Source organism: Juglans regia, chromosome 11 (assembly GCF_001411555.2).
Source record: "Juglans regia cultivar Chandler chromosome 11, Walnut 2.0, whole genome shotgun sequence".
Lineage (NCBI taxonomy): Eukaryota > Viridiplantae > Streptophyta > Magnoliopsida > Fagales > Juglandaceae > Juglans > Juglans regia.
Genome location: NC_049911.1, coordinates 25,917,659 through 25,943,571, shown reverse-complemented (window position 1 = coordinate 25,943,571; position 25,913 = coordinate 25,917,659). Strand labels below are relative to the sequence as shown.

The 25,913-nt window shown below is 36.1% G+C and overlaps 3 protein-coding genes across 6 annotated transcripts; all 3 read right to left on the bottom strand.

The window, feature by feature from the left end:
- Positions 1 to 821: 821 nt before the first annotated feature.
- On the bottom strand, positions 822 to 6,413 carry LOC108982044 (probable pre-mRNA-splicing factor ATP-dependent RNA helicase DEAH2). 3 transcript variants are annotated; one of them, XM_018953313.2, is made up of 7 exons: positions 5,811 to 6,406; positions 5,013 to 5,215; positions 3,775 to 4,859; positions 3,217 to 3,342; positions 2,456 to 2,694; positions 2,200 to 2,318; positions 822 to 1,216 (listed from the first exon to the last, which is right to left on the bottom strand). In XM_018953313.2, exons 1-7 carry the CDS (start codon positions 6,111 to 6,113, stop codon positions 1,090 to 1,092), a joined length of 2,202 nt encoding a protein of 733 aa, XP_018808858.2. In that variant the 5' UTR covers positions 6,114 to 6,406; the 3' UTR covers positions 822 to 1,089. The 3 variants fall into 3 exon arrangements, with proteins under 3 accessions (XP_018808858.2, XP_018808860.2, XP_018808859.2); XM_018953315.2 differs by lacking the exons at positions 822 to 1,216; positions 2,200 to 2,318; positions 2,456 to 2,694 and having other exon boundaries at positions 3,226 to 3,449; positions 5,811 to 6,413; XM_018953314.2 differs by lacking the exons at positions 822 to 1,216; positions 2,200 to 2,318; positions 2,456 to 2,694 and having other exon boundaries at positions 3,226 to 3,439; positions 5,811 to 6,413.
- Positions 6,414 to 9,647: 3,234 nt separating this feature from the next.
- LOC108982040 (probable glycerol-3-phosphate acyltransferase 3) lies at positions 9,648 to 11,587 on the bottom strand. The gene is made up of 2 exons (XM_018953306.2): positions 10,842 to 11,587; positions 9,648 to 10,676 (listed from the first exon to the last, which is right to left on the bottom strand). The coding sequence occupies exons 1-2, from the start codon at positions 11,559 to 11,561 to the stop codon at positions 9,774 to 9,776; spliced, it is 1,623 nt and encodes a 540-aa protein (XP_018808851.2). The 5' UTR covers positions 11,562 to 11,587; the 3' UTR covers positions 9,648 to 9,773.
- Positions 11,588 to 18,444: 6,857 nt separating this feature from the next.
- On the bottom strand, positions 18,445 to 24,873 carry LOC109007198. 2 transcript variants are annotated; one of them, XR_004802785.1, is made up of 5 exons: positions 24,268 to 24,873; positions 21,691 to 21,835; positions 21,421 to 21,592; positions 19,105 to 19,146; positions 18,445 to 18,459 (listed from the first exon to the last, which is right to left on the bottom strand). XR_004802785.1 is itself a non-coding variant. In XM_018986766.2 (3 exons), the coding sequence occupies exons 1-3, from the start codon at positions 24,707 to 24,709 to the stop codon at positions 21,529 to 21,531; spliced, it is 651 nt and encodes a 216-aa protein (XP_018842311.1). In that variant the 5' UTR covers positions 24,710 to 24,873; the 3' UTR covers positions 21,283 to 21,528. The 2 variants fall into 2 exon arrangements, 1 of the variants encoding a protein (XP_018842311.1); XM_018986766.2 differs by lacking the exons at positions 18,445 to 18,459; positions 19,105 to 19,146 and having other exon boundaries at positions 21,283 to 21,592.
- Between the last annotated feature and the right edge of the window lie 1,040 nt (positions 24,874 to 25,913).

Below are 25,913 nucleotides of genomic sequence, written 5' to 3'. Positions count from 1 at the left end.
CGGGTCGTCAACACTGTCCATCTCTCTCTCTCTCTCTCTCTCTCTCTCAAAGACAAAGAAGTTAGATTTCAACAAGTTTCCATTTTTAACCCTCTATTTTGCACCAACTTCTTGAAAATTCCTTGTTAGATTTCAACATTATTCGTACTTATATCTTCTTATGAACACAGAAAAATATTTGTGGGTTATTAATAGGGTTCAATTCAAAATTGGTCTCTATAGTTTGCGTTAGAGTCAAATTGCTGAAATTATTTTATTATTGAAATTTTTATTCCATGTAACTTTTAAAAAATAAATAAATAAAGAATAATCCTTCGGTCAAATCAGCAAAACCAGGCATCTTCCTTGCAATGTTGCACTGCAAGACGATGATTACTATGTAGGCTGCAGCTCTGTCAGGTGAGCTGCCTGTTTCAACTGTCAAACACCTGAATATGAGTAATGCTAAACAACCTCTATTCATTATATTTTTTTTAATTTTTTAATTTTTTTTAATTTATTTTTTTTAAACTAATTCAATTCTTCTATTCATTATTCATATATTAAATATTTAATAAAAGAAAAAAACAATAAAAATTAAAAAAAGTATGGCATGTGGAAGTTGTGTAGATTTTTTTCACTAAATATGTTGGAAACTCCACACATTGCCTGAGCCTGATACACACTACCGTCCATTGATGCACCCGATCTTCTAACGAACTTCACAGGCCAGTAAGCAGTGTTTAGAAGGAATAAAATATGTTTGGTTAGCAGGTCACAGCTCATGTAAGGGACAGATAAGCTTGAGTACTTGTCCCAATAGACCCTGGAAATCTTGGTTGTGACAAAATAAAAGAGTATCTGAGGTTTTTCCTTAATCCACAAAAAAAATTGATATAGATTCACGTTACAAAATTATAGCTCCCTAGAACTAACACTATGGTAATGCATTATACAGGAACTTTGCCAAGTATCCACTGCTTTCACCGACAAACTGGCTCCGGTGAGAGTAAACCAAAGGTCGACATAATGGAAGAATCAAGACCTTTCAAGATATGGCCTCTCCATGTCTCCGCAGAAGGGAGTCAAAATATATGGATAGTGATTACTTCATTTTCTGTTCTTACTCCCCTCCTTGTCCTTCTCCCGCTTATTGTAAAGCCTTTCGAGAACTCGTTTGGCCTCACACTGAGGGAAGTTCGTCAGATCATAATAGTGTGGTGCTATATCAATTAGCCTGTACCCCAACCAATTGTTGATTAGTGTTGGATAATTTATCTTACAACATTTTTCATGCCAATGAGGACATTAATTAACTAAAGACTATTTGCTACTACAACATAATTACAATACTCAGATAAATTACCCAGTATCTAATCCTCCAAAAAGTTGGACTTAAGGGTGTCCAGCATTGCTTGGGTGAACAACCAGTTAAACAGTTAAATCTAGCCTATCTAGGGGACATGGTTTCCTAGTTGAGCCTATTCAAGCTGCTCTTCATGCTCAAGCTAAGTTAAATTAATATAAAGGCAACCAATATTAGACAGTTGCTAAGGGGCATGGCTCCCTAGATGAGCATATTCAACCTACTCTTGATCATGCTCAAGTGAAGCTAGTTTAACAAACAAGCCTAAAATGAAGGCTTAGGACTGATTCATTAACAGCACTAACTAACAAAGACCAATACTGGAGTTCATTCATAATGAGGAATATGGCTAACTATGAATCCTGCCGATTGAGCCGGCAACAGTAACAGTCCCCAAAACAAAAAAACAGCACCAATTCTCTTAGACGGGCCCCGTTTGGAGGTTGGGATGGTCTCAACCCATCTCAACATCCAAACACCACTCAAACACAAACACTTTTCAATTTCAAATTTTCAAATTTCTAACTTTTTATCTAATCATTACCTAATCATTACAACTTTTCCAAACTTCCAAACAAAACACAAAAAATAATTCAACTTTTTCAAATCCCAGAACAAAAATTATATTAAAAAATTATAGTCTAACAATATTTTAATTTTTATTCAACTTTTCCTCGCTCATTTCCTAAAATCTCATAAAACATCTTATCTCAAACTATTCACTACTATTCACAAACTATCTCATTATTATTCACAGATTTCTCATCTCAACATCCAAACGAAGCATTTCCATAATAGGATTTAAGAATCATAAATGCAAAGAAAAACAAACGAACAAAAAGCTTGGAACTAACCATTCACCGCGAATGTCTGTCACCGTGCGGATAAAGTTCCTGCTGGTTAGGACATATTCATTGTAAATTACCCATTCCGGCTTGTGATCCAAGCAATTTGATGGATGCAAGTGTACCATCTGCAAGACAGATTATGCAGGCATCTCAAATCTCATTCTTATTTACAAGAACAATGAACGCAAACCTAGACACAGCATATTTTAGACTCAATAAAGATCGCCCAACAAAAAAATATCAAAGAAATCATTTTACATACTTGGTTGTCTTTCACTGTCAAGTAGTGCCCAGTACGTTCCAAGTGAGCTACCTGCATAAAGTATCCTGCTAGCATAGCCTTCCTTATGTTGATGTAATAGTCACGGCTGTTGAAATCAGTGCTGCACAATTTGAGGTTAAACCTGGCCATGATACGCACTAGCTGTTGTCTAACGTTATCAGCAGCCTTCAACGTCCTATGATTGACGAAGTTCTCATAACACCAAGAAGGATCCTCATCTAATACCCAAAAACAAACAAAGAATAATATTAAAACAAATTGCATTAAAAATAAGTTACATTCCTTAAGGAGATATTAAAGTATTTATAGATAGATTCTTTTTTATGAGATGTTACACATACAACTCATTTTACAAATTTTTTTTTTTTAAATACAGGATATTTATGTAAAATTTAAAATCCAAAAAAAAAAAAAACAAGATTTTTTTATGAAGCGGATATTATAATATTTAAACAGATTTTTTTACGAGTAATGCCAAAAAAAATTGAGATTTTTAATGAAGTGGTACTATCACATTAGTTGCTTGTAAAATAGTTGTATGAATATGATTAGTTTTTTATTTATTGGTAAATAAATTTTTATTGACAATAAGAGTGGGTAAAAGCCTAGGTATACGGGACATATACAAGGGCATCGCCTGAGCGTGCTAGTTCAATTGTTATACAAAAGCCTAGGTATATGTGTAGTAAAAATAGTAATAATAAGCAAATTAAAATGAACGGTTAAAATAGACTACTTACTGTTTTGCTTGTAGGCATGATATACATTCAAGAGCGTGAGGTGATCTCCATCGATGTGCCCAAACCTAGCTTTTGCTTCATCAGCAGCCTTTTGAGCCTCCCTAGGCCGGACAAAGCAATTGGGTACTAAAGAAAGAAATTGGTTATCACAGAGGAGGCCCACGGAGGTCAGCAGATGCATAGTGGCGCGATACCATTTGCTTCATGAGAGAATACTGAGAAACTGCAACTATCTGCATCAGCACTTGCTTAGAAATCCTATGGTGCATGCCAACCGGGGGCATGGAACCCAAAGAAGACAGTTGCTGATGACAACCTAATTTGACACAGTATTCTAACCCCAGGCACATGTAGTTGCATGTGACAGCAGTTAGAAGATATTATACGCACAGAAATATGACAGTGCACAAGCCAGACCAATGGCAGTGCATCCAACAATCTTTTTCTCATCAGTAAAGGCAGTGCATCCAATAATGATGCAGCCTAACACAATTGTTCTATATTCGCGAGACAAGACTCAACGCAGACCAAAGAAGAAAGCAAGATACAAAACAGTACCTGAAAGCATGGCAGAAATCGACAGAATTTCATTTGAACAATTGAATTCAGGGCTAACAACGAGCATCTTTGACATCTGAGGATCTAGTGGAAATTCACTCATGATTTCCCCCAGCTTTGTTAAATTCCCATCATCATCTAATGCACCCAAGTAATTCAGAACCTCTAGTGCCCGGATCAATGTCTCCGGAGCAGGGGGGTCCATAAAATCAAAATGCACAAGATCATCTATCCCCAGTTTTTTCAAGGTAAGAACCGTATTTGCTAGATTTGATCTTAATATTTCCGGATAGGTCTGTGGCTGAAGATCATTATTGAAACTTTTCTCAGTATAGAGTCTAAAGCATTTCCCAGGCTGTGTTCTTCCAGCACGCCCTGATCTCTGGTGTGCACTAGCCTTAGATATTGGAGATACCAACAAGGACTCAACACGCACTCGTGGGTTATAAACTTTTTGTTTTGCAAACCCAGGATCAATAACATATATGATACCATCAATGGTTAAAGAAGTTTCTGCAATGTTCGTGGAAACCACAATCTTCCTTCCAGGAGGACCACCCTCCTTCACTGGAGGTGGAGCTGGTTCAAATATCTTCTGCTGCATAGCTGGTGGAAGGGTGGAATATAAAGGCACTGCTTTCACAGGTCCCACCTGGTCACCCAGATTTGCAATCTCTTTTGATATTTTTCGGCATGCATCTTCTATCTCCTCCTCACCTGTGAGGAACACAAGTATATCTCCAGGAGGTTCACACGTGTGAATTTGCACAACTGTCCGAATTGCCGCCTCCAGGTAGTCCCTTTCTGGTTCCTGGGTGTAGAATATCTCTACTGGATGAAGCCTTCCAGGAACTTTCAGAAGTGGTGCACCATAGAAATAACCCTGAAATTTTTCAGCCTCAAGAGTTGCACTCATCACAACTAGCTTCAAGTCCGGTCTATTTTTTAGAACTTCTTTCAAAAGCCCAAATAGAACATCAGTTGCCAATGTCCTTTCATGAGCCTCGTCAAGGATTATGACCTTGTAGCGTTCCAAAAGTGGATCTGTCATTGCTTCTCTTAAAAGCATACCATCTGTCAGATACCTAGCACATACCACAAAAATACAAGCTATGAGTAAACTTTGCAATTTAGGTCCGAGCAGCCCCTAAACACCCACAACCGCACCCCAGCCCCACAGAGAGAGAGAGAGAGAGAGGGAGAAGCAGAGAGGTATCAAAACCGAAGAATAAGCTTACTTCAAAATTGTTCTGGCACTACTGCAGTCCTCAAAACGGATACTGTAACCAACCTCTTCTCCAATATTTACATCCATCTCTTCAGCAACACGTCGAGAAACTGACATTGCAGCCACCCTACGAGGTTGGGTGCATCCAATCATCATTTTCCTACGTTTATCTGGAGTTTCAATGTCAACGGCTTCCAAAACGAATTGGGGAATCTGCAGAACAGGGAGATATTACTAGTTAATTCTGCACCTCAAACGGCTCCAGATTCAACTACTTCAAAAGGAACATATGTACTACAAGCTTTAGCACAAAATCAAATTCTCTCTCAAATCATGAAATGCACAACGAAATACCATCATGTAGGAAACAATTCGAGACCACATCCACTAGGCTGCCCAAATCACCACTCCATACGATTCATAGTCTTAAACACGAAAGCCATACGAGCGATAACAGACAATGGGATCAATAACAATGAAAAAGCAAAACAACGGATAGTGTTCGCTCATAGAAAGCTAGGCTCGGCCGCAAAAGAAATGAACTGAAATTTAAAACACTTGTATTTCAGTATCCGATACAGGACACGCCCTCAATCTCACTTTAGTTGCCTACAAAATGTACGGAAAGAAAAACTACAAAAAGATATTGCCTGTTTGATTCCAGAATCTCATTTGGGACATATCAATTGAATTATACTCGCAATAATCAAAAGTTATCAAAGTCACTATTTTTAGTCAATTCTCAGCAACCACGTAACCTAAATTTCGTTTTTCATCCAAGCAGCTCTTTTCATATTCCCGAACTAACCTGAGTGGTTTTGCCACTACCAGTCTCACCGACGAGGATCAGAGTCTGGTTGGCCTTGAGAACCTGCAAGAACTCCTCCTTCTGGTGCCAAACGGGCAAGCTCGTCCTCTTCTCCAATATCTCTTGGTACCTCTGCGAGAACGGCCTCCCCGTCCACCTATTGATCCCACCATTATTGCTGCTGATGTTCATCACCGCCGCAGCCGCAGCTCCTCCGCCATTAGATTTTGAGATCTTCGCCGGCACCGCAGTCTCGTCCACCACGTCAAATAAGCTCACCTTCCTCTTCCTCTCCGTACCCATCAGAAACCCTAACAACAATCCTAACCACACGAATCCCACAGAAACCCAAACAAGTTGGGACTCCGAATTCTAGTTTAAAAATCAGAAAGGATCCGATTCCAAATCGAAAGGGGAAAAAAACTAGGATGATGGACGAGGATTGAGGATTGAATAGAGATTGAGAACGAAACCTGGGCAATCTTCGGAATGCTATTAATAGGAAAAGGAGAGGGAACTTTCCAGAATTGCAGTGGAATCCTTGTCGTTACTTTGTTTTCATTGCAAAACCAGAATCGTAACAGACATTCCTACGGAGCATCAGGATCGTCTCTTTATTATAAACAACAGTGAATTGAGATAGTGAAATAAATATATTTAGATATTAAAATAAATTTAAATATATTTATAAAAAATTAAAAAAAAATATGAGTTTTACGTATAAATAATTGTTAAATTAAAAAATATTACGAGTCTCACATATAAAATTTTTTAAATTGAGATAAGTTTAGTAATTTGAGAATTGAGTGTTTAGATATTAGATTCAGCTTAAAATTAGATTGAATTGAATTGATCTCAGTTAAATTTGCCAACCAAACGAGATCTAAAACTTAATTTTTTTATTTTATATAATTTTTACAATAAATTATATCTTATTTATTTTTTTCTATATCATTTAAATATTTTTTTAATATTTTTTATTCATTTTAAATATTTATTCTAATTAGTAATGAATTTACAATATTTTTATATCTTTTTATATTTGTAATATTTTTTAATATTTATAATATTATATAATTGTGTCATATTTGATATTAATCCAAATTTAAATGCCAAACCACCATTACAAGGTTTTGGTGTTTTTCTCTCCTTCACCACCTTCAAACAGCCAATTAACGTGGTTGAAATGGAATACTTACATGTGAAAAATTAAACCGAGATGAGTTGAATCGGTGGATTTGGTCTAATATTAGTTTTATTTATTTTTTAAATCGGTCAAAATTAATTATGTTCCCGTTTTTCTTTTTTTAACATTGGATTAGACTAAACCGACTTATATATATATTTTTTAATTTTTTATATTGTATAAAATATTTTTTATATGATTTTTTGTATTATATATATTTTATATATATCATATATATATAATTATATATAAAATAATTTTATATTATATAATAAATTACTAATTAATATAATATTAAATTTTAAAATCCTATATAAATAAATATATATCATCACTAAAGTCTATTGTATTAGTAGTTATACTAATACTATATTACTATATATTATATTATAATATACTATAATATATCACTGTAGTCTATAATAAAATTATAATATATATTATAATACAGTACAATATATTATCACTATATTATTATATCCTATAATATATATACTATATAATATACCGACAAATCGGATCGAATATGATCGGAATGGGTAAAACTAGAAGTACAGGTTTATGGGTGTAACCGGTGCGGTATCAGTTCTTCAAATTTCAAAACCAGTATATATCGGTTTGGTTCTAAAACATGTCCAAAACCGAACTGAACCAGTTACACACCTAGAAACATTGATAAACAAAAGCAGTGGAGAAAAACATAAAAGGAAAAAGAAAAGAATTAAAAATATTTTAGAGTTGTGAACAGTATTCTCTACATCTAGAGGGTTACTATAACAAAGTGTAAAATAAAGATCAAAATACAAAATCCATTAGAAGAGACTTTTGATTAACTTTCTTTATATTTTACATAAAACTGTATTTTACATAAACCATTGTGAATAATTTATAATCTGACAGGTTGTACAGCTGCTGAGGCCCAATATACTGAGCCCATTTATTATAAAATAAGTTATTTTATTCTTAAATCGTAGAACACATTATTTACGTCACTTGATAAGATTTACGTTACTTGATATATAAAATTTAAATTTAAAAATTTTTTATTCAAATTAAATTATACTACTTGTAGATTTTGTTAAAATACATTCTACTTATACGTTGGCGTGGAGCCACACCATGCATAATTTTATTATTTAATTTGCAAGATGCAGTTATTTAAATTACTCTATAACTTAAATCAAAACATATCAGGAATAGAAATATTCAAATTGAGGCAAAATTAACCATTCTTTAAAGACAAATATTTTAGCCACAAAAAAATTATACAAAAGTAAACTTATAAAATGATGTGATTTGATACAATACGTCAGATTATAATTTTTTTTTTTTTTTTTTTTATAAAAAAGTTACTTTTATTATAAAGTAAATTCAACAAATTATATAAATCTACGTCAATTTCTGAGTTTATTTTTGTATACCATCTTTGTGTATGTAAACTTTTTTTCTTTAAACTAAGCTAGCCAAACACACCAATATCCAATCTAAAGAATTCAATTAGATTTTTATTAAAAAAAATTATAGTTATTAAAGAGTAATGTTAGGTACAAGTTTTAAATAGACAAGTCTCTTGTAAAAAATTAGATTTATTTAATAAAAAATATTTTTTTATACCCTTTTAAGGTGTGGTCTACTTTTTTACGAGGACTTGCATGAGACTTATCTATTTAGAATTTGTATAGATTATTTGATCTCATATATATATATATATATATATATACTAGAGAACGGTCTCGAAAAAATACAAGGTTAAAGAAATATAAAAAATAAAGATTAAAAAAAAAAACTTTAACAAAGTATCTAACCGCGGGACTATTAAGAGCATTTTGGTAAAACATGATCTTTCATTAAATTCTACAAGGGAGCTACACGTCAAATGGTCAAGGGTCTTAAGAACATTTTGGTAAAATATGATCATTCATTAAATTTTTCAAGAGAGTTATACGTCAAATGATCAAGAGTTTTAAAAACTTTTTGGTAAAATAAGACTTAACAGACTTAACAGAAAAATTAATGAAAAAATAACAAAAATTATTATTCACAATTAGATAGTCACTTATTATAATAAAATATATATATATATATATTTAAGGTAGTAAGGGCAAATCATGAGTCACATTGATTAGGTAATGTTTACCATGTTACTCAGCAGTAATGCATGAGCATCAAACAGCTGAAACGTCTAGTCCTTTAGAAATTTGTTTCTGCACTATATTAATTGCATCCTCGTCTTTTTCTCCTAATTTACAGTCTACCAAAATATTACAAACCGCCACAAATTTTCCCAGTCAATCTAGAAGTGTCAAAAATCAAGTTATTCACGACGAAACAAACCATCGTAGTACTAGGTTGTTTGCGACGATTCAACCCCGCAAGCAGTCCACTATTGTTTGCGACAATTACAACAACCAGATGGATTACAATTGAGGCAGAGTGCTTAAAGGTCTTTCCCGGCGTCTCAATCACCATGAAAACTCCTTCCATTTTGCGGCGTAACTGTTGCGGTGGTTAGATGAGCAACTGTGACTCTTTTACATTGGTAATTTGTCAACGGTTATAAGACGCTGTAAACGAATTTTTGCCACGATTTTTGGAATTCACACGATATATATATATATATAAATATATATTTATTTATATATATGCATGCATGCATGCTAGCTGTAATCATATACAATTAATGATCACTACGCAACAGAAGTGATTACAGATGCATGGACCTCATTGCATCAATTATTACTGGGCAATTTCTTCACCCAAACGTGTTCGGCTATCCACTATTTATGACAGACAATCCCCTCGTTACCGGCCAATATCACGTACTTGTCTTTTCGTGTAAGCTTCGTGCATTCAAATCCTAGAGCCTTTGCGATCTCACCTTGCACATGGTTTGCGACATCGAACTTCGATTTCTCCCCATTTAGAGAAGTGCAGGAACCAGACACCTTCTCCAGGAATTGAAGGGTGTACGATGGTGCTGGGTTCATGAGGAAGAAAAACGGGTCCAGACACTTGAGCCCACCGGCTGTCGTGCCATAAAGCATGGTAACATGGGAGTCAATTGCCACGGGGACTATTTCCTCTGCCACTTCTGCAAACAAGGGACTGAATCTCAAGAGATACGCTTCTCTACAGGTCGTCCCTTCTGGGCAAATAACCATGTCTCCTTTGTTCAACAAACTCTCAATTGTCCTGGCATCTTGATCACGGTTCCTTGTTAAACGGACGGTTTTGATGGGTGATAACATCTCTGAAACCCTGCTTAGGCTGTACGAGACACCCCTAAGAGAACGGTTTTTTAAGATCACAGAAAGGAAAATGGGGTCCACGAGAGTTTTGTGATTGCAAGCGTAGAGGACACCTTTGGATTTATGTAATTCCTTGCTGGTGTTTGGATAAAGAGAATGTGGAGTTTTTGGCATTGACGTTGGAGCTGTGAGGTGCATTCCTAAAAAGGCATTGAGAGGATTGGATACGTCGGTGGGCAGTGATAAGCTAATAAAAAGCCTGGAAATGGAAAGGACAAACCCAAATGGCACCCAAACGAATAGAGCTAGAGCATTCAGAGGGGTTGGTAGCAGAGCCAATCTACCATCGTGAAAGATGAGTGGTCTGGGGTATTTTTCTCTTGGTAGGTTTTGCCAGCTTCTCTTGTCAGCTTTGTCAACCAAATATATCTCCTGTTGCCACAATTTTACGAAGCAGATTTAATACTGATCGAAAGAGAAAGCGATAGAGAGTTGCTATATATATATATATATATATATATAATTCATGGAGATTTGAAAGCCGATCTTTTTTTAACTTCCTTTTGGTAAAAGAGGTTAGAAGAGATCGATACGTACCTTGCAATGTTGGGAGAATAGTTGGTGATGATCATGAACTTTGTAGAGTCCATTAATGCCGATTATGTTTGTACCTACAGCTTTATTCTCTTTAAGGATTTCCTCTAAACCAATGATATTCTTCTTCTTCTCCTCCATGAGTCCCACAAAATAGCCACGGAATACCTTTAGCTCGCTCCCAACAACAACATCAATCTCCAGATAATCCCTTAGGAAACTCTCAATCATGACTAGTGGCAGCTCGCTCACAGATACTTTTCTCACACCTCTTCTCAGCACTTGATCAAAGATCTCCAACCCAACATCTTCCAAGAAAAACTTTGGCAAAACGGAACTTCCAACTCTGAAGCTCTCTTTCTTTATCCCAAAGAAACAAACCATGACCATAATCCTCAAGCCCGTCTCTTCACTAACCAAACAAATGAAAGGGTATAAAAGCAAGAGAACAAAAGCCCTTAAGAAACTCCCAGCTTCAAAGGCCACCAGCATGAAATATGGGAAAAGGGACGATGATTTTAGCAGAGCTCCCTCCACACTGAACATCAAAGTTTTGCTCGAGAGGTCTGATCTGAGGGCAAGAGAAGCAGTCCTATATTTTTGACATTGAAACTGGTTTAAATGGTTGTTGCTGAGAAGTCCTGCTGGGAAATATTTAGGTTTTCTAAAGAGAACGCAATAGAAAAACAAGAAGAGGGTTTTGAAGAAATATGGTTTAGACATTATTGGTACGGATGCTGGCTGTGTAACTCGATATATCGTAGAATCATATATGGCTAGTTAAGTTGTATTGGATCAAGCAGAAGCCGGACTATATATACAGAGCCAGATATAAAAAAGTCCTTGGTCTACCCATGTTATTACAACATTAATGGCATCACGTCGATCTACTCGATATACAAGAGCCAGCTCCGAAACGTTTGACCTTTCGTCCCATCATGCAATTTCCTTAAGTTGCCAATATTTGACTAATTAATGATAAATATCCGAAGAATTGAAAATATCTTCAATTCGAAAGAGGTACGGTTTTTGTGGGTACCATTTTATACACGTTTACATGATGAATAGTAAAAAATAAAAGATATTCTGTTCTTATTTCGATCATGGATAGATTATTTATATATAAGTAGTTTTGATTTATAAAATTTAAATAACAAAAATTAAAAAAACAGTTATTCATTGACGACAGAGTAGTCCGACTCTTTATTTTAATTTCTTTAGTAAATATTATTTATGCGTAAAAGATATGCATTATGGAATTCCAAGTAAAGACAGACAACATTAATGATCAATTTGTTGAATCATATTGAAGAAACAATAAAAAATTGCTGGCCAGGGATATATTAGCTGTCCATGCATATATTATAGACGAATGTATACATACACCATCAATAATAATAACAATAATAGTATCGTAATCGATACTGGTGGAAGCGTAAGCCGGCTCAAAGTCGTTGCACGGGTACTGATGCATGCATGTCGATCAGATATTGCCATTCTCGTAACCATACAAATCATGTTAGATGTGATCTTTATGTGTGTGAACATATATATAAATATATATATATATATTAAATTATAAAATAGCCCATCCTGCATGCATAACTCTTGGTTTTAATTTTAAGTAATTTTTTAGTACTAGCTCAAATATGATAATTTATCTTTATATTATATAATATTGTTGTAATATCAAAACCAGAAATGCTCAATTTTGAACTTTCGAATACTCAGGAAAACTCAATTTACATTGGGTTGTTATAGTACTTTTATTGATATACGTACTATCATCAGATCATCCATTAGTCCCATGCCAAGCTCATTGCATGCAGATAGTTAGAAATTCCTCGGCTTCAAATTAAACTGTAGCTAGGTATATGTATGTGTTAAGACAAAAAATCGTTCAATAGATCGAAATAGGAGAAAAAGTCATCACCGGCCCACGGAGGAGACTTGAGCCACTACGATGTGATCGGAAGCCCACAAAAGCAATTCGGGTCGTCGATATGTTCCCATACTTACATCCATATATAGCAGTAAATAGTAAAAGAATACAAAAAATATAAATAAAGAATGAGACATATGGATTTACGTGGTTCAGTAGAGAACTTACGTCCACAGGTCATTTGGATGTCAAATCCACTATGATATGAGTATTCTACAGTCTCTCATGATCGCTCGTATCTCTCGGTACAATGGAGGTTGGTGACCCCTTTAGCTTAGAGAAGATCATATCTTAGAAGTTTCTCGTGGTGAGGTTGAAGAAGATCCCCCAGTTCTCCTACAGTAGTCGCCCAGAAGTCTCCATTATTGAGGTCTTGGGGATAGTTGCTAGAAATGTTAGCTTTATGTCACTTCACCATCTCTCTTTTACATGTCTGACTTGCCTTTTCCTCCTAAACTTTTAATTTGTCTTTTTACTTCATTCTTTTTGCTTCTAATGACTACTTTACAGTGGACTGGGCCTGATGCATCTTGGGCTTTATATATTTACCCCTAACAGTATGCCCATGATTTCTTAAGATCGATTTGCTCAACAAGATAGTCTTGAGAATCTTCAAATCAAGCCATGACAAAGATAATCCTTAGAGACCTATAGAAAAATAAATTTTGAGAACCGGTCCCTGGTTATTTGTTGTCTGTGCAAAGCAATGAAGATCTCCGAGGGAAGAGCTCAGGAAGATTGTGAAACTCATAGTAAGGGCCTTGAAGTGATTTATTTGTTTGCAAAATTTGAGCTTAAGACACTTGTTTGTATGAATAGAAGGACAAATCACCTAGTGTGTCGATAATTGCATTCAACTGTTTTTAGCAAAGTGATTATTTTCATTGATAGTAACGTTTTTGCTTTTTTATGGAGTTAGCAGATTTTTTGCCCCTTAAGGTAATTTTATGTGGATGTTCCCAATTTGGTATTGATATTAGAGTTTGTTTGTTGTGACCTGCGCCGCGCGAGGTGGCATGAGGGAAATGCTTGAGGAAGCTATTTCCTCCTTTGGTCGCTGGTACGAGTGTAGAGCTTGGCTTGGAGAGCTAGGCGAGAGATGGCTCAACAGCGATAAGTGCGAGAGCGAAGATTGGTTTAGAGAGCTAGGTGGGAATGACTCGATCACGCTAGGTGCAAATGTGGAGCACAACTTGGAGAGAGACTGGAGATGAGATGACTTGACTGCGCTAAGGGGGAGTGTGAAGCTCAACTTGGAAAGCTAGGCGAGAGATGGCTCAACTGCGAAGCTTAGCTTAGAGATCTAGGTGGGAAATGGCTCGACCACGCTAGATGTGAGCGTGGAACTCGTCTTGGAGAGCTAGGTGGGAGAGATGGCTCAGCCGTATTAGGTGCAAGCACGCAGCTCAACATGGAGAGCTAGGTGGGAGATGGCTCGACCCTACTAGATGTGAGCTCAGAGCTCGGCTTGAAGAGCTAGGCTAGAGATTGCTAGACCGCACTAGGGGCGAGTGTGGAACTCGGCTTGAAAATCTAGGAGGGATGACTCGACCGCTTTAGGAGTAAGCGCGAAGCTCGACTGTTGAAGGAGATGCTTGACCACGTTGAGGGGCAACTCGTGTGCTCACGTAGAGTAGACCTAGCGGGAGATGTGCTCGATTGTGCTACTTTGGTGGGAGACTGAGCTTGACTGCTTTGCTATGATGAATCTCAACCGTACTGCTATGGCGGGAGACGAGTCTCAACCGCATAGCTATGGCGGGAGACGAGTCTCAACCGCATAGCTATGGCGGGAGAAGTATCTCAACCACACGACTATGGTGGGAGATGGATCTCGACCGCACTGTTTTAGCAGGAGACGAATCTTGACCACACGTTTGTGGTAGGAGATGGATCTTGACCGTAATGTTGTGTCGGGAGAAAGGTCTCAACCGCACAACTATGGTGGGAGAAAGCTCTCAAACTCACGGTTGTGGCGGGAGATGGATCTCGATTGCACTGTTTTGGCAGGAGACAGATCTCGACCACACAACTGTGGTGGGAGACAAATGTCGACCGCACCGCTGTGGCAGGAGACGAATCTCAATCATACTGCAGGGGTAGGAGACGGGTCTCGACAGCAAGGTTGTGGAGGGAGACGGATCTCAACCGCACTACTGTGGCAGGAGATGAATCTCGACCATATTGCTGGGGCGGGAGACAGGTCTCGACTGCATATGTATGGCAAGAGACGGATGTTGAATGTACTGTTGGGGTGGGAGATTGGTCTCAACTGTAGGGTTGTGGTGGGAGACAAATTTTGACTCAGGGCCATGGCGGGAGACGGATTTTAACCGCACTGTCGGGGCAAGAAAAGGTTCTTGACCGCATGGCTGTGGCGAGAAAGGGATCTCAACACGACTGTGGAGAGAGAAGAATCTCAACCGCAAGGCTGTAGAGGGAGACAGAGCTCAACTGCACTATTGTGGCAGGAGACGAAGCTCGATCACACCAAAAAATCAAACAAGTTTAGTGTAAGTGATCCAAATCACAGGTTTGAGCTTCCATTTCGCTAGAGTGTGGTGTAGGCTTAAGGCGCATGGGCAAGGCCCACGAGCATCCATGTTTTGGAAATGATACAGATCCAAGGTGCCCATGATATTGAACGGTCTATTATGATGAAAATAGATTAAGATACCTGACAGTGCCCGAGTGGGGCTTTGTAGCTAGTGTCTCATGCTAGCTTCTAGGTTGCCGGCGAGGAAGAAACGACGGGCAAAGCTGCCATGGTCGGGGAGCTCCTCGCCAGCGACAGAAAATGCTGATTGTTTAGGTGGCGGTTAGGGGTGTCAAATCGTGTTAACGGGTCGTGTTCGTGTCATGTCAAAGTATGTACATTACACTTAATGGGTCGACACAAACACGACCCGTTAAGGATTTCGTGTCAAAATTTCAAACCCAAACACGACACGGTAAGATAACGAGTTGACACGACACGACCCGTTATGACCTGTTAATGAATAAGAAATAAATTGACACGATACGACACGACATGACCCGTTCCGTTTCAACCCGTTTACGTTAGTGGGTTGAACAGACACGATATGACACGACACGACCCGTTTGACTTAATTGATTTTATATAAATATTTAAATATAAATAATATCTATAAAAAATGAAAAATTAACTACAAGTCTAAAATTACAATCCAAACAAATATGATCCACACAATTTATAATAATATTCATTATTAAAATTACATTTCAAATATAATAAACAAAACATACAATGTAAATATATTAATGTTACAATCTCAAATATAATAAAAAATTAAAAACACAGATTTAAACAAATTTAGAACTTGAAGAAGGAAGTTGAGCGTCCTCCTTGCCATTTAGGTCTAAGGATATAAAGGTAAATTTAATTTTCTTAACGGATCATAACGGGTTGACCCGTTAGTAACCCGTTAAGCAATCGTGTTTTAACGGGTCGACCCGTTTTGACCCGAACCCTTTAAGGCTAAACCCTAACCCGCTTTTATCGTGTCGTGTTCGTATTGAGTTAACGGGTCGTGTCACATATTGCCACCCCTAGTGGCGGTTGGTGGTTCCTTCCTGCTCATGAACAACAAGTGTGTGGATCTCCAACCTCGTGCATTTCCTTTGCACGCAGTGTGCACAACCTTCATGGTTAAGGACCATTTTGGTGGCGACAGAAAGAGTCGGCGGTCCATGTGGTGGCCGTCGACACCTTCACTGAATTCAATGCTAGTGATAATAAGATTTTAATATGACATGACATTCTAAAATCTTAAAATTCACAGATAATAATCTAAGAACATAAAATTACTATAACATAAGATCTTTTAATTTTAATTTTATGTAACTATCATATTATCACTAACATATATGATAATATGATTCTTATGAACGTATACTATAATGGTATTACTATAATTCTTTTTTTTTTTTTTTTTTTTGCATATCATTTTTATATTTAGACAATTTTTTTTTTATTTATCTGTTTGTTGTTCCAAGCTGGACTTTCTACGCACCCGACCTTGCTAGTTCATTAGCAAAACCAGACTGAAATTGGTAAAATCGAGAGTACTGGTTTCGGGAGTGAATTGGTCCGATATCGGTTCTTCAATTCTCAAAATCGATATATATTGATTTGGTTCTAAAATACGCTCAAAACCGGACCGGTTAAAACCCTTAGATATATTTGACATTTTGTGAGGCATTTCTCAAGACAACTTCAACAATATATTTATTATATGAGGTTAAAAGTTTCAACATTTCAATAAAATTACCACAATTTTTAGAATTTAAGCTTCCATTCCGACCTCTAAAAGCACATGCTTGAAAAATGAGTATCAAATAGCATCTACGAAACCTTAAGCTGAAATCGATTCTTTAAAATTTGTTGTGCTGTTTGTCGATGGATCACTTTGTCAATATGTTGCGATTGGTTGATCAAATATTCATAAGCATTGATAGAAACATTATGTGGTGAACTGAAGTCTTTACTCACATGACACAAAAAAAAGAACAGCCTTTTTCGTTGTTTAACTTTTTTCCTGTTTTGAAAACTCTCTATCGTTAACGCATTTGAACGGACGTACTCCAATTGAGTTTTTGTTGAAAACATAACATGGAAGACAAAAGATATAATCTTTTGTTAGTAAATACTCCAACCAATCAAGGAATATCTTGAACCACTCAAATTGAAATCGACAATGTTACTCAGAAGTTGGAACCATGAACGTTGTTGTGTATCACTTATTGATAATTACATATGCAGGTCCCCAATTTTCTCTTGTTACTTGATTGGACATGGGTACAGATAATGTTGTCTGTCACTTTTCTTGCTTGTGCAACTAGCTGGGATTTCATTCGTCAAATTCTCTTTAGCTAAAAATCATGAAATCATTCTATTCTAATTATTATATTAGGTACGTAAAAGGTCTTTGAACCAAAGGAGATTTCTCGGAAGGAGGAGGATATAATAAGCGTATATGACAATGCTTTGCCTGTCCATGAACCCAAACTGAATGTAATTTTGCTTGTGCTGCTGATATTGAACTCTCTCTCCCCACCCCCCAACCCTTTTAGAGACATGTTGAAATCACATATTTTTTATTTGAGTAATACTACATACAGCCGTGGAATGCGTAAACGCCGTGCAATCCCGACGACGCTGTAGGAAGAAGAATCAAGAAAGGGTTGATATGGGATGATTGGTTTGAAAATGGCATACTGCTTGAAAGGAGGGTGAGGTGAGTCCTCCCTTCTCCAAAGAAAGTTAACGATGTTTTGAACATCTGAAAACTCTTCTCTATGATCATAATAAATGGGGGAACGAGGAGTATCAAGGCCCCGTATCCATTGTTGACTCCAAAAAATCAAAAAACATAAGTGTCGGTTGGTGTAACACCCCATTCCCGTAGGCTAAGAGTGTCACGTGTTTTTCATAAAAATAAACCCGGCAAGCAATTCTCTAATTTCATAATTGAAAAATAAACTGAAGTAATTTATTATGAAATAAAAGGTCTAATAAAATTGTCTTCCCAAAAACATTAAAGGAATAAACTGAATAAATTCATGTCATAAAAGACACATTTTATTTTAGAAAGTCTGAATAAAAACTAAAATGCTCATTCTACTCCTGGCCTGCCTACTCGTAATCATCATCTTCACCTGGTTGGTTAAAAACATGAAAATAAACTAAAATGAGTCGATGACTCAGTAAGAAATCTATCACAACGAAAACCTAATAAACATAAGATTTTCATAAGAACTTTCATGCTGAGCTTAAAATTCATGACTATTCATGCTGATGCTTATGCTATGTATGACTGGTTTATCTGAACTAACTGACTGATTTATCTGACTTATCTGACTGGCCAACACACTTAACCCTGTGTGCAAGGTTGTGCACCAGCCCCACATCCCGCTGCAGCAAGGGGAACTGCTGATAGTATTCTAGCATACTATGGTGGACCACGACTGAGTTTGTGGCTTGCACACCATCCTGAAACTGAACTCCATTGGTACCATGCATCTGAATGGCCATCTTATTAACTGATTTGAACTTATCTTACACTTGAAATTAAGATGGCTTACGTGTCTTATACACATGAGATGCATGACATATTACATACATAAATCATAATTTCTGAATTTAAACATGATGCGGAATGGCATGATCGTATGCTATGCTGGATGACATGCTTGCACATGACATGAGCGGTTCATAAATAATGGCTATCGAAGAACTGGCTTGAATAATACATACATATAAACTAACTGTGATGATCTTAATTTATGATCAAATTTACTTACCTCGCTGTGCTTCTTCCTGAATATCACTTCGTAACTCGACACCTATACGAAATAAAACTACCACTAAATCTGTTTGGAAACAATATTTACTAATATCCTACTAAATCAAATTCACAATCTAATAGGTAGTCAAATAAATCTTTGTGTAACACCATAATCAATAAAAGTATTTAAATTACTTAAAATACTAATAACATATTATAATTTAGTAGAATACTTTAGCTATTTTAAAATAAGTCATAAAACTTCAATTCTTAAAATAAGTTTCCTTTCTTAACATAATTATTAACTCTTATAAGAAATCTAATAAATATTAATATCATTTAAATATTCTTAACATATTTCTCTATTTTCAACCTACAACTTTAATAGCATAATTATAACAACATCTACTAAAGTAGACATTAGAATCTCATTTAATAAATCGTTCAAAATAATTTAAAAACTCTTACTGCTGAAAAATGATATCTAATATTTCAAATATAATTTAACTGTATGTATATATATATATAAATCTAAAATAATTGGTGGAAACATTCGATTTAATAAAAGTAGACTCAATCATAATATTATTCAACACTCATAATTTATTCCTTAACTTATTTTTAAAGTATAACATAATAATTTTATTAACATCCAACTAAATAGATAAAGGAAAATTAACTAAAATAATAGGCTCCATAATATACTTCAAAACACATTTTAAATTCTTTAAACACTTTCTTAATAAAAAGAGCATTTGACTAATATATTTACTTAAGTAAACACTCATCTTTAAAAATATTAATGTTAAGCACAATAAAAATACTAAATCAGTTGTTGAAGATCAAGCCCATTTTACTCTTTAAAACACAAGCTTATCAATTAAGCCCAGCATACATAAGGTCCAAGGGCCCGGCTGTGAAACAATGCTTCATGGTGGTTTTATGGCACACGGACAGAAACATAAGGAGAAGTCGTGCAATAGAAAACAGAGGGCTCACCGAGAGAGAGTATGCGACGGAGATGGGCTGCGCGGCGGTTCAGGCGACAAGCGGGGGTCACGGCGGCGCAACTAGCGGCTTCTCTGTTGTGGTGCGACACCGAGAGAGAGAGAGAGAGAGAGAGAGATGTTTACCGAGAGGAAAAGAGGGAGGTGAGGGTGGCGGACGGCAGTGGGCTTCCCAGAAGGGAGTGGGTGCGACGGGACTAGGACGGTCGGCAATTTCTGTCACCGTGGGTGGTGCTCCGATGTCCCTTGAAGTGGTGTCGGCGTGGTCTGGCAAGGAGGTCGCCACGGAGGGCTACAGTTTCCTCTGTTTTCAGTTGCTTGAAACAGGGGCTTGTCGTATGGGTTTGTTCGCGGTTTACGGTGGACTAGGGCGGATCTAGGTGGTTCTTCGCGGTGCTGTCGCTGAGGAAGGAGACGTGGAGGAGCTTCCTACGGCACGGGTGCAAGCAAGGGCTAGACTTGTTACTACAACGTGAAGGTTCCTTCAGACTGGTTCTGTACAGTGGGCTGGCGGTTTACTTCATGCATTGATCGTGCATGGATGCTGCTTGCCGTGAGAGAGGAAGGGGTCGCGGGTCTGATGTACAGAGCCTCTATATATAGACCTACGGAAACCCTAGTGAAGAAGAAGAAGAGACGTACGGGTTTGGAGTTGAGAGGCGTACGTGCATGTGCATGTGAGTTGATAAATAAGTTAGAGATGTGCATGGCTGATAAAAGGAATTTTCGGTAGTTAGGAGTTTTATCAAGAATGTTAATAATGTTTGGAGTCTAAGATGAGTTTGAGGCTAGAATTATAAGATGAGATTATTGGAGATAGGAAAAGTTAAGATTTAAATTCAAACTAAAACTCTCATAAAATCTGATATAATAATAATAATAATAATAATAATAAAATATTTATAAATATATATAAAAAAAATACATAAAACTTATCTTATATCTTAATCTTAGGGTCGGATTGTTACAGTCACGTTGCTTTACATAAATGAAAAAAAATATTATAAGTACAAATAGATTTTATAAAAATAAATTTATAGACTGAAATAGTTTTATATAATATTTTAAATCTATTTTATAATAAAATTAATTTTATAATTTAAAATATTATATTAAAATATATCAATTTATATATTTACTTTTACGATTTCTTTATAATTAAAAAAGTTCAGATCTGCTAAAAGATGTGACCGTTAAGAATCATTACTCTGTTTTCGACAGCTTTTATACAAACAAGTGTGGAGAAATATTTGTCTCAACCACCTAAATTAGATTAATGACAACCTAAGCATTAATATCTCTAATTTCAGGCTGACTTTTGCTACCTATTAGAACCTGCTAATCTTGAAAGGAAGGAAATGTCAAGTGTAAATGAGCAGCCATGATGCCCTGCATGTGAGAGCACTCATAGTCACAACTTCAATGACTTCGAATCATCTAGCAATTTCACCCACTTCATTCCCTGGACCTGAACTAGAATCTTGTTCTTCTGCAAAGCTGCATTACCATGGAATACGGATGGGGTCAGTACTTTAGTTAGCTTGGACTTAAAACACTCGGCATGAGAAGATACATCATATAAAAGGAATTCAAACCTAAGGGAGATAGAACCAGGTCCATTGCGTTTATACACAAAAATATCCTTGTGATACTGAATCGATATCATCCCCTCGCTCGCGGCCAATGCTGGCTCAGGAGACCCATGTAACCTCACACTTGCACTGCTTCTGGACCTTAATCCTGCAAGCAAACTTTTACCAACAATAAATATATATATATATATATATATAATATCATACAACACGGGACCAAATGAAATTGTCTAGCCAAAGACAATTTATAAAGATGTTTTATCACATGGCATATGCAGGGGTGGGCGATCGTTAACAGACATTAGAAAAACCCTCCACAGGAGACATGTCTAGGGTTTGGAACCCAAATTTTTAGTGCAAAAGCATAGGCAGACAATTTTAGATAACACACAAAGCACAAACAAACCGGTCACGGACAATCAAATTTCAGAAACTCCACGAGAAAGAAGCCTGGAGCGCGCGTGTGTGTCATACAAGCGGGGATCAATTGAACATGTTTAGTCACAGACAATTTATAAGTCCATGCTTTTGGAACTTAATCCTACAAGTAAAGTTTCACCAACATAGATATGTATATCACACAAACACATACAAATACGGTAAATTGTTATGTTCGGTCACAGACAATAGAAAGCCCCTCCACAGAAGACATGTCTAGGGTTTGGAACCCAAATATTCCGTGCAGAAGTATGCCCAGATGAGTTTTATATTACACACAAAACCACAAACAAATTGCAGTCGCATACAATCAGATTTTAGAAATCTTCTGCAACAACTGTCTGCTCAAAGCAGAAGGAAGATGACATCCTTGAAGTGTGATATTATTACCAGAGAAAAATTAGAAAGCTTAAAATGAATACCCAAAGCTCAATTTGATGACTGTGTAACAGTGGAAAAAGAAAAGAAAGCTTGCAAACATGAATCAGTGAGTGAATTATCTTTCTCAACGTAGTAATATATATATATATATATACACAAACAGGTATTGTTTAGCAATACACAGACTAGAAATTGTTCCATTCCATGATTTTCAATCACTGACTCAACCAAATCAAGAAATAATTCCATTCCATCTTCCATAGCTTTTTAAATCATGGTTAAATTGTCGAGTGCAGTTATAAAAAAGCGGAAAGCAAAAAAAATGAAATTAAGAAGTTGATAAAACTTTGAGTGGACTCATTGAAGCAATGGTTTAGATTATATAGAAAGAAAAGGCTATAATAGTCCATTTCTTACTCCATGAATGGGATAAATTAAGATAAATGGGACCTGGATGGTCATTATGCTCATGCAATGTATAAAAGTATCGACATGATGGGGAAAAGGAAAATCAACGAATAATCTGAATATCTGTTTACATAGCATTTGTTATATATCTCATCATAATTGATAATCACAAAAATAAGTGGACCATTTTTTAATGTCATGTGTAAGCAGAGTGAGAAACCAAGAACCCAATAGCACCATAGCAGGCATGGTTCGCACTAGAACAGAAACATCAGAAAAAGTTGAGTAATCAGAAGAGATGCTGCAGTCCAAGATGCAAATCAATATAAACCCTCAAACAATCTTTTTTTCTTAAAATTATCTGAAGAAGCCTTTCATCCCCCATGCTATCTGTCACAATCAACAGATGATGGATCCTACATTTTGCATTCAAATAAACTGACACTGATGTATTCCCATTCCAAACAAAATTTCTGTCCCCCAGAAGATCGCATTCCCTCTGCAATTTCAGTGGGCAAACATATAATTTATAGAAGGTTTGAAGACTAAGTTCGGGAGCACACATCATACATCAGAAGATTTGATCAGTTGACGTTGTTTTCCACTGCATTGGTGGACAGAAAGCATAACATGCTTAAGAAGGCCACATGATATAGACTAGAAGAGAAACACAAAGCTTTTAACTTTTCCACAAGGTTGAAATGAAAATTTGGAAGGAAACTAAAATTTAAGATATTAACTTAGCATCACTTTACATACTCAAACCCACTAAAGAATTCTCTGGAAAGATCTATGGAATGTGTCACAATGTTAAAGATTTGAGGATAGATATGACTTCATACAACGTTAATTCAGTAACGACAACCAAAATTCCATGAATTGTGGTCCTAAGTGTCAAAAAAATAAACAAATGAACGGGTACACATCCCTGGTAGACGGGAAGTATACAAGAGGACAAAAAGAAAAGAAGAGAACAATGAAATAAATCAAAGTCTGAAGTTCTGAGCATCAACAAAATCCAGAAAGGAGTCGCCAATAGCAAAAGAAGTAATATAGAGCCACGAGAGTAGCTTCTTCAAGAGTAAGTTTCTCACAAACAGGAAGCTCTGTGTCTCCAGCATTATACACACAATACCACTTTTTTGGGGGTAAGCAATATCCAGGATACCAAAAAGGCCAATACATACTTGTTTCCAAATTGGGAGGAAAAACCGATGCCAAGTTTTTAGCAGGTAAATTTTGGATGTTTTGTCCTACTGAGTTTAGATCAAACCCAACCGAACCGAAATACAACGCATGAAGTTAACACAAAGAATTTATGGTATATATGGAACAACAAAATGGATACTCTACCTTGAAAAGTTATAATGAGGAAGAAGATAAGTGTGATGACCATGGCAGAAAGGCCGCTGTTGTTTAAAGGTGATGCCTTAGCTACCTTAATCTTCTTCAGTGCCTTTATTCGTTCAACCCTTGCACGCTTTCTCATGGCAAGCTCGGCCAGCTCCCTAACCAACTTCCTATCAGCAGCATCCAATATTGATGGCCCTTTAGGAGGTCTTGGCGGCTTGGGAGGCTTTCTAGCATTCTTCTTATGCATCTCTCCAACCACAGAAATCTTCTCAACATCAGCCTCTCGGTCTCCCGTATCATCCCCTCCCAACCTCCTTTCTATCACCACCAATTCTACATCATCATCGTCGACATTGCCTACCCCAGATTTCACCATATTGCTATTCCACTTAACCCCGCCTTCAATATCCACTTCAAAGTGATCTTTTTCCCTCGAATCCATACTAAGAACTACCCTTCAGAATGCGGAAACAAAGGACCACCCCCCCCCCCCCAAGCCCAGTTCTTTGAACTGACACCAACTACGCCTGTACCTCACGTTAAAAGAACGTACCTAGCTTTAAAATTGAGACCCAATAATCTAAGACGAAGGAAGAACCATCGCATTATCCAAAATGGATAAGGCAAAGTCAATAAAATTAAGGAAAATCCATTGAAAAATATTTGCTAAGAAATAGGGAAATGAGAAGCGTATTTGAACCTTGGTCAAAGAGTCAAAGCTAAGATTCCTAGGAATTAATGGTGGGGTAGCGATAGGCTTTCTTCTCTATTACTATCTATTTAAATGTATTTCAATTTTTTTTTTATCATTTTTTAAAGTATTTTTTTAACATCTTTAATCATAAAAAAAAATTAAAAAAATATATAACTTTATTAATATTTACTTCCATAATCATTAATTAAAATTAAAAATTAAAAAAATTAAATACAGAAAAAATAATAAATAAATTATAATAAAATAGTAACCCTATCATTATTCTTAATAGTATGGTAAAAATATGCTCCTAGGTATAGAATTTGTATGTCTCAGCACGCACTTAAGAGATAGGACGACCATTTTAAAATTTAGGTCGTGTTTGTATATTGAGCTGAGTTGAACTGAATTGAATTCTTTATAAATAATGATAAGTTGAATAATAGAGGGAGTTATGTAAGATTCATTTGAACTGAGTTTAAAATATGTTTGAATGTTAATATGAATTTAATACATTTTATAGAAAATTGAAAAAGATTGTGAGTCTCATGTATAAAAATGTTTTAAATTGAAAAAAATTACAAATCTTACGTATAAGAAAATTTTGAATTTAAATGAGATTGATAATTTAAGAATTAAATATTTAAATTTTAGATTCAGTTTAAAATTAAATTAAACTTAACCGAATTTTAGAATCAAATACACTCTTAATTATTCTAAATGGGTCTCTCTCTCTGACAGCTAAGCTTATCCATATACGCCAACGGCTAACTGCCGCTACCGGTGATAGCTACACCGTAGATCTCTATCGGGCGCACCTCGCAAAAGGCCTTCATTCGCTGATATCGTGTTTCGAAAATAACGATTGTTTTTCCCCTAAGGAATTACATTAATAAAAATTAAAAATATTTATTTATAAGAGATTCCAAAAGAAAAATCAGGTTTTTCATCT

Coding starts and splice junctions, on each gene's coding strand:
- LOC108982040 (XM_018953306.2), bottom strand. CDS start 11,561: ATGTCTAAACCATATTTCTTCAAAACCCTCTTCTTGTTTTTCTATTGC. Junction 10,677..10,841: donor TATTCTCCCAACATTGCAAG/GTACGTATCGAT, acceptor TTGTGGCAACAG/GAGATATATTTGGTTGACAA.
- LOC108982044 (XM_018953313.2), bottom strand. CDS start 6,113: ATGGGTACGGAGAGGAAGAGGAAGGTGAGCTTATTTGACGTGGTGGAC. Junction 5,216..5,810: donor GTAGTGGCAAAACCACTCAG/GTTAGTTCGGGA, acceptor CCTGTTCTGCAG/ATTCCCCAATTCGTTTTGGA. Junction 3,343..3,774: donor GATTTCTGCCATGCTTTCAG/GTACTGTTTTGT, acceptor TTCTTTCTTTAG/TACCCAATTGCTTTGTCCGG.
- LOC109007198 (XM_018986766.2), bottom strand. CDS start 24,709: ATGGATTCGAGGGAAAAAGATCACTTTGAAGTGGATATTGAAGGCGGG. Junction 21,836..24,267: donor CCTCATTATAACTTTTCAAG/GTAGAGTATCCA, acceptor GTTTGCTTGCAG/GATTAAGGTCCAGAAGCAGT. Junction 21,593..21,690: donor CCTGGTTCTATCTCCCTTAG/GTTTGAATTCCT, acceptor ATGGTAATGCAG/CTTTGCAGAAGAACAAGATT.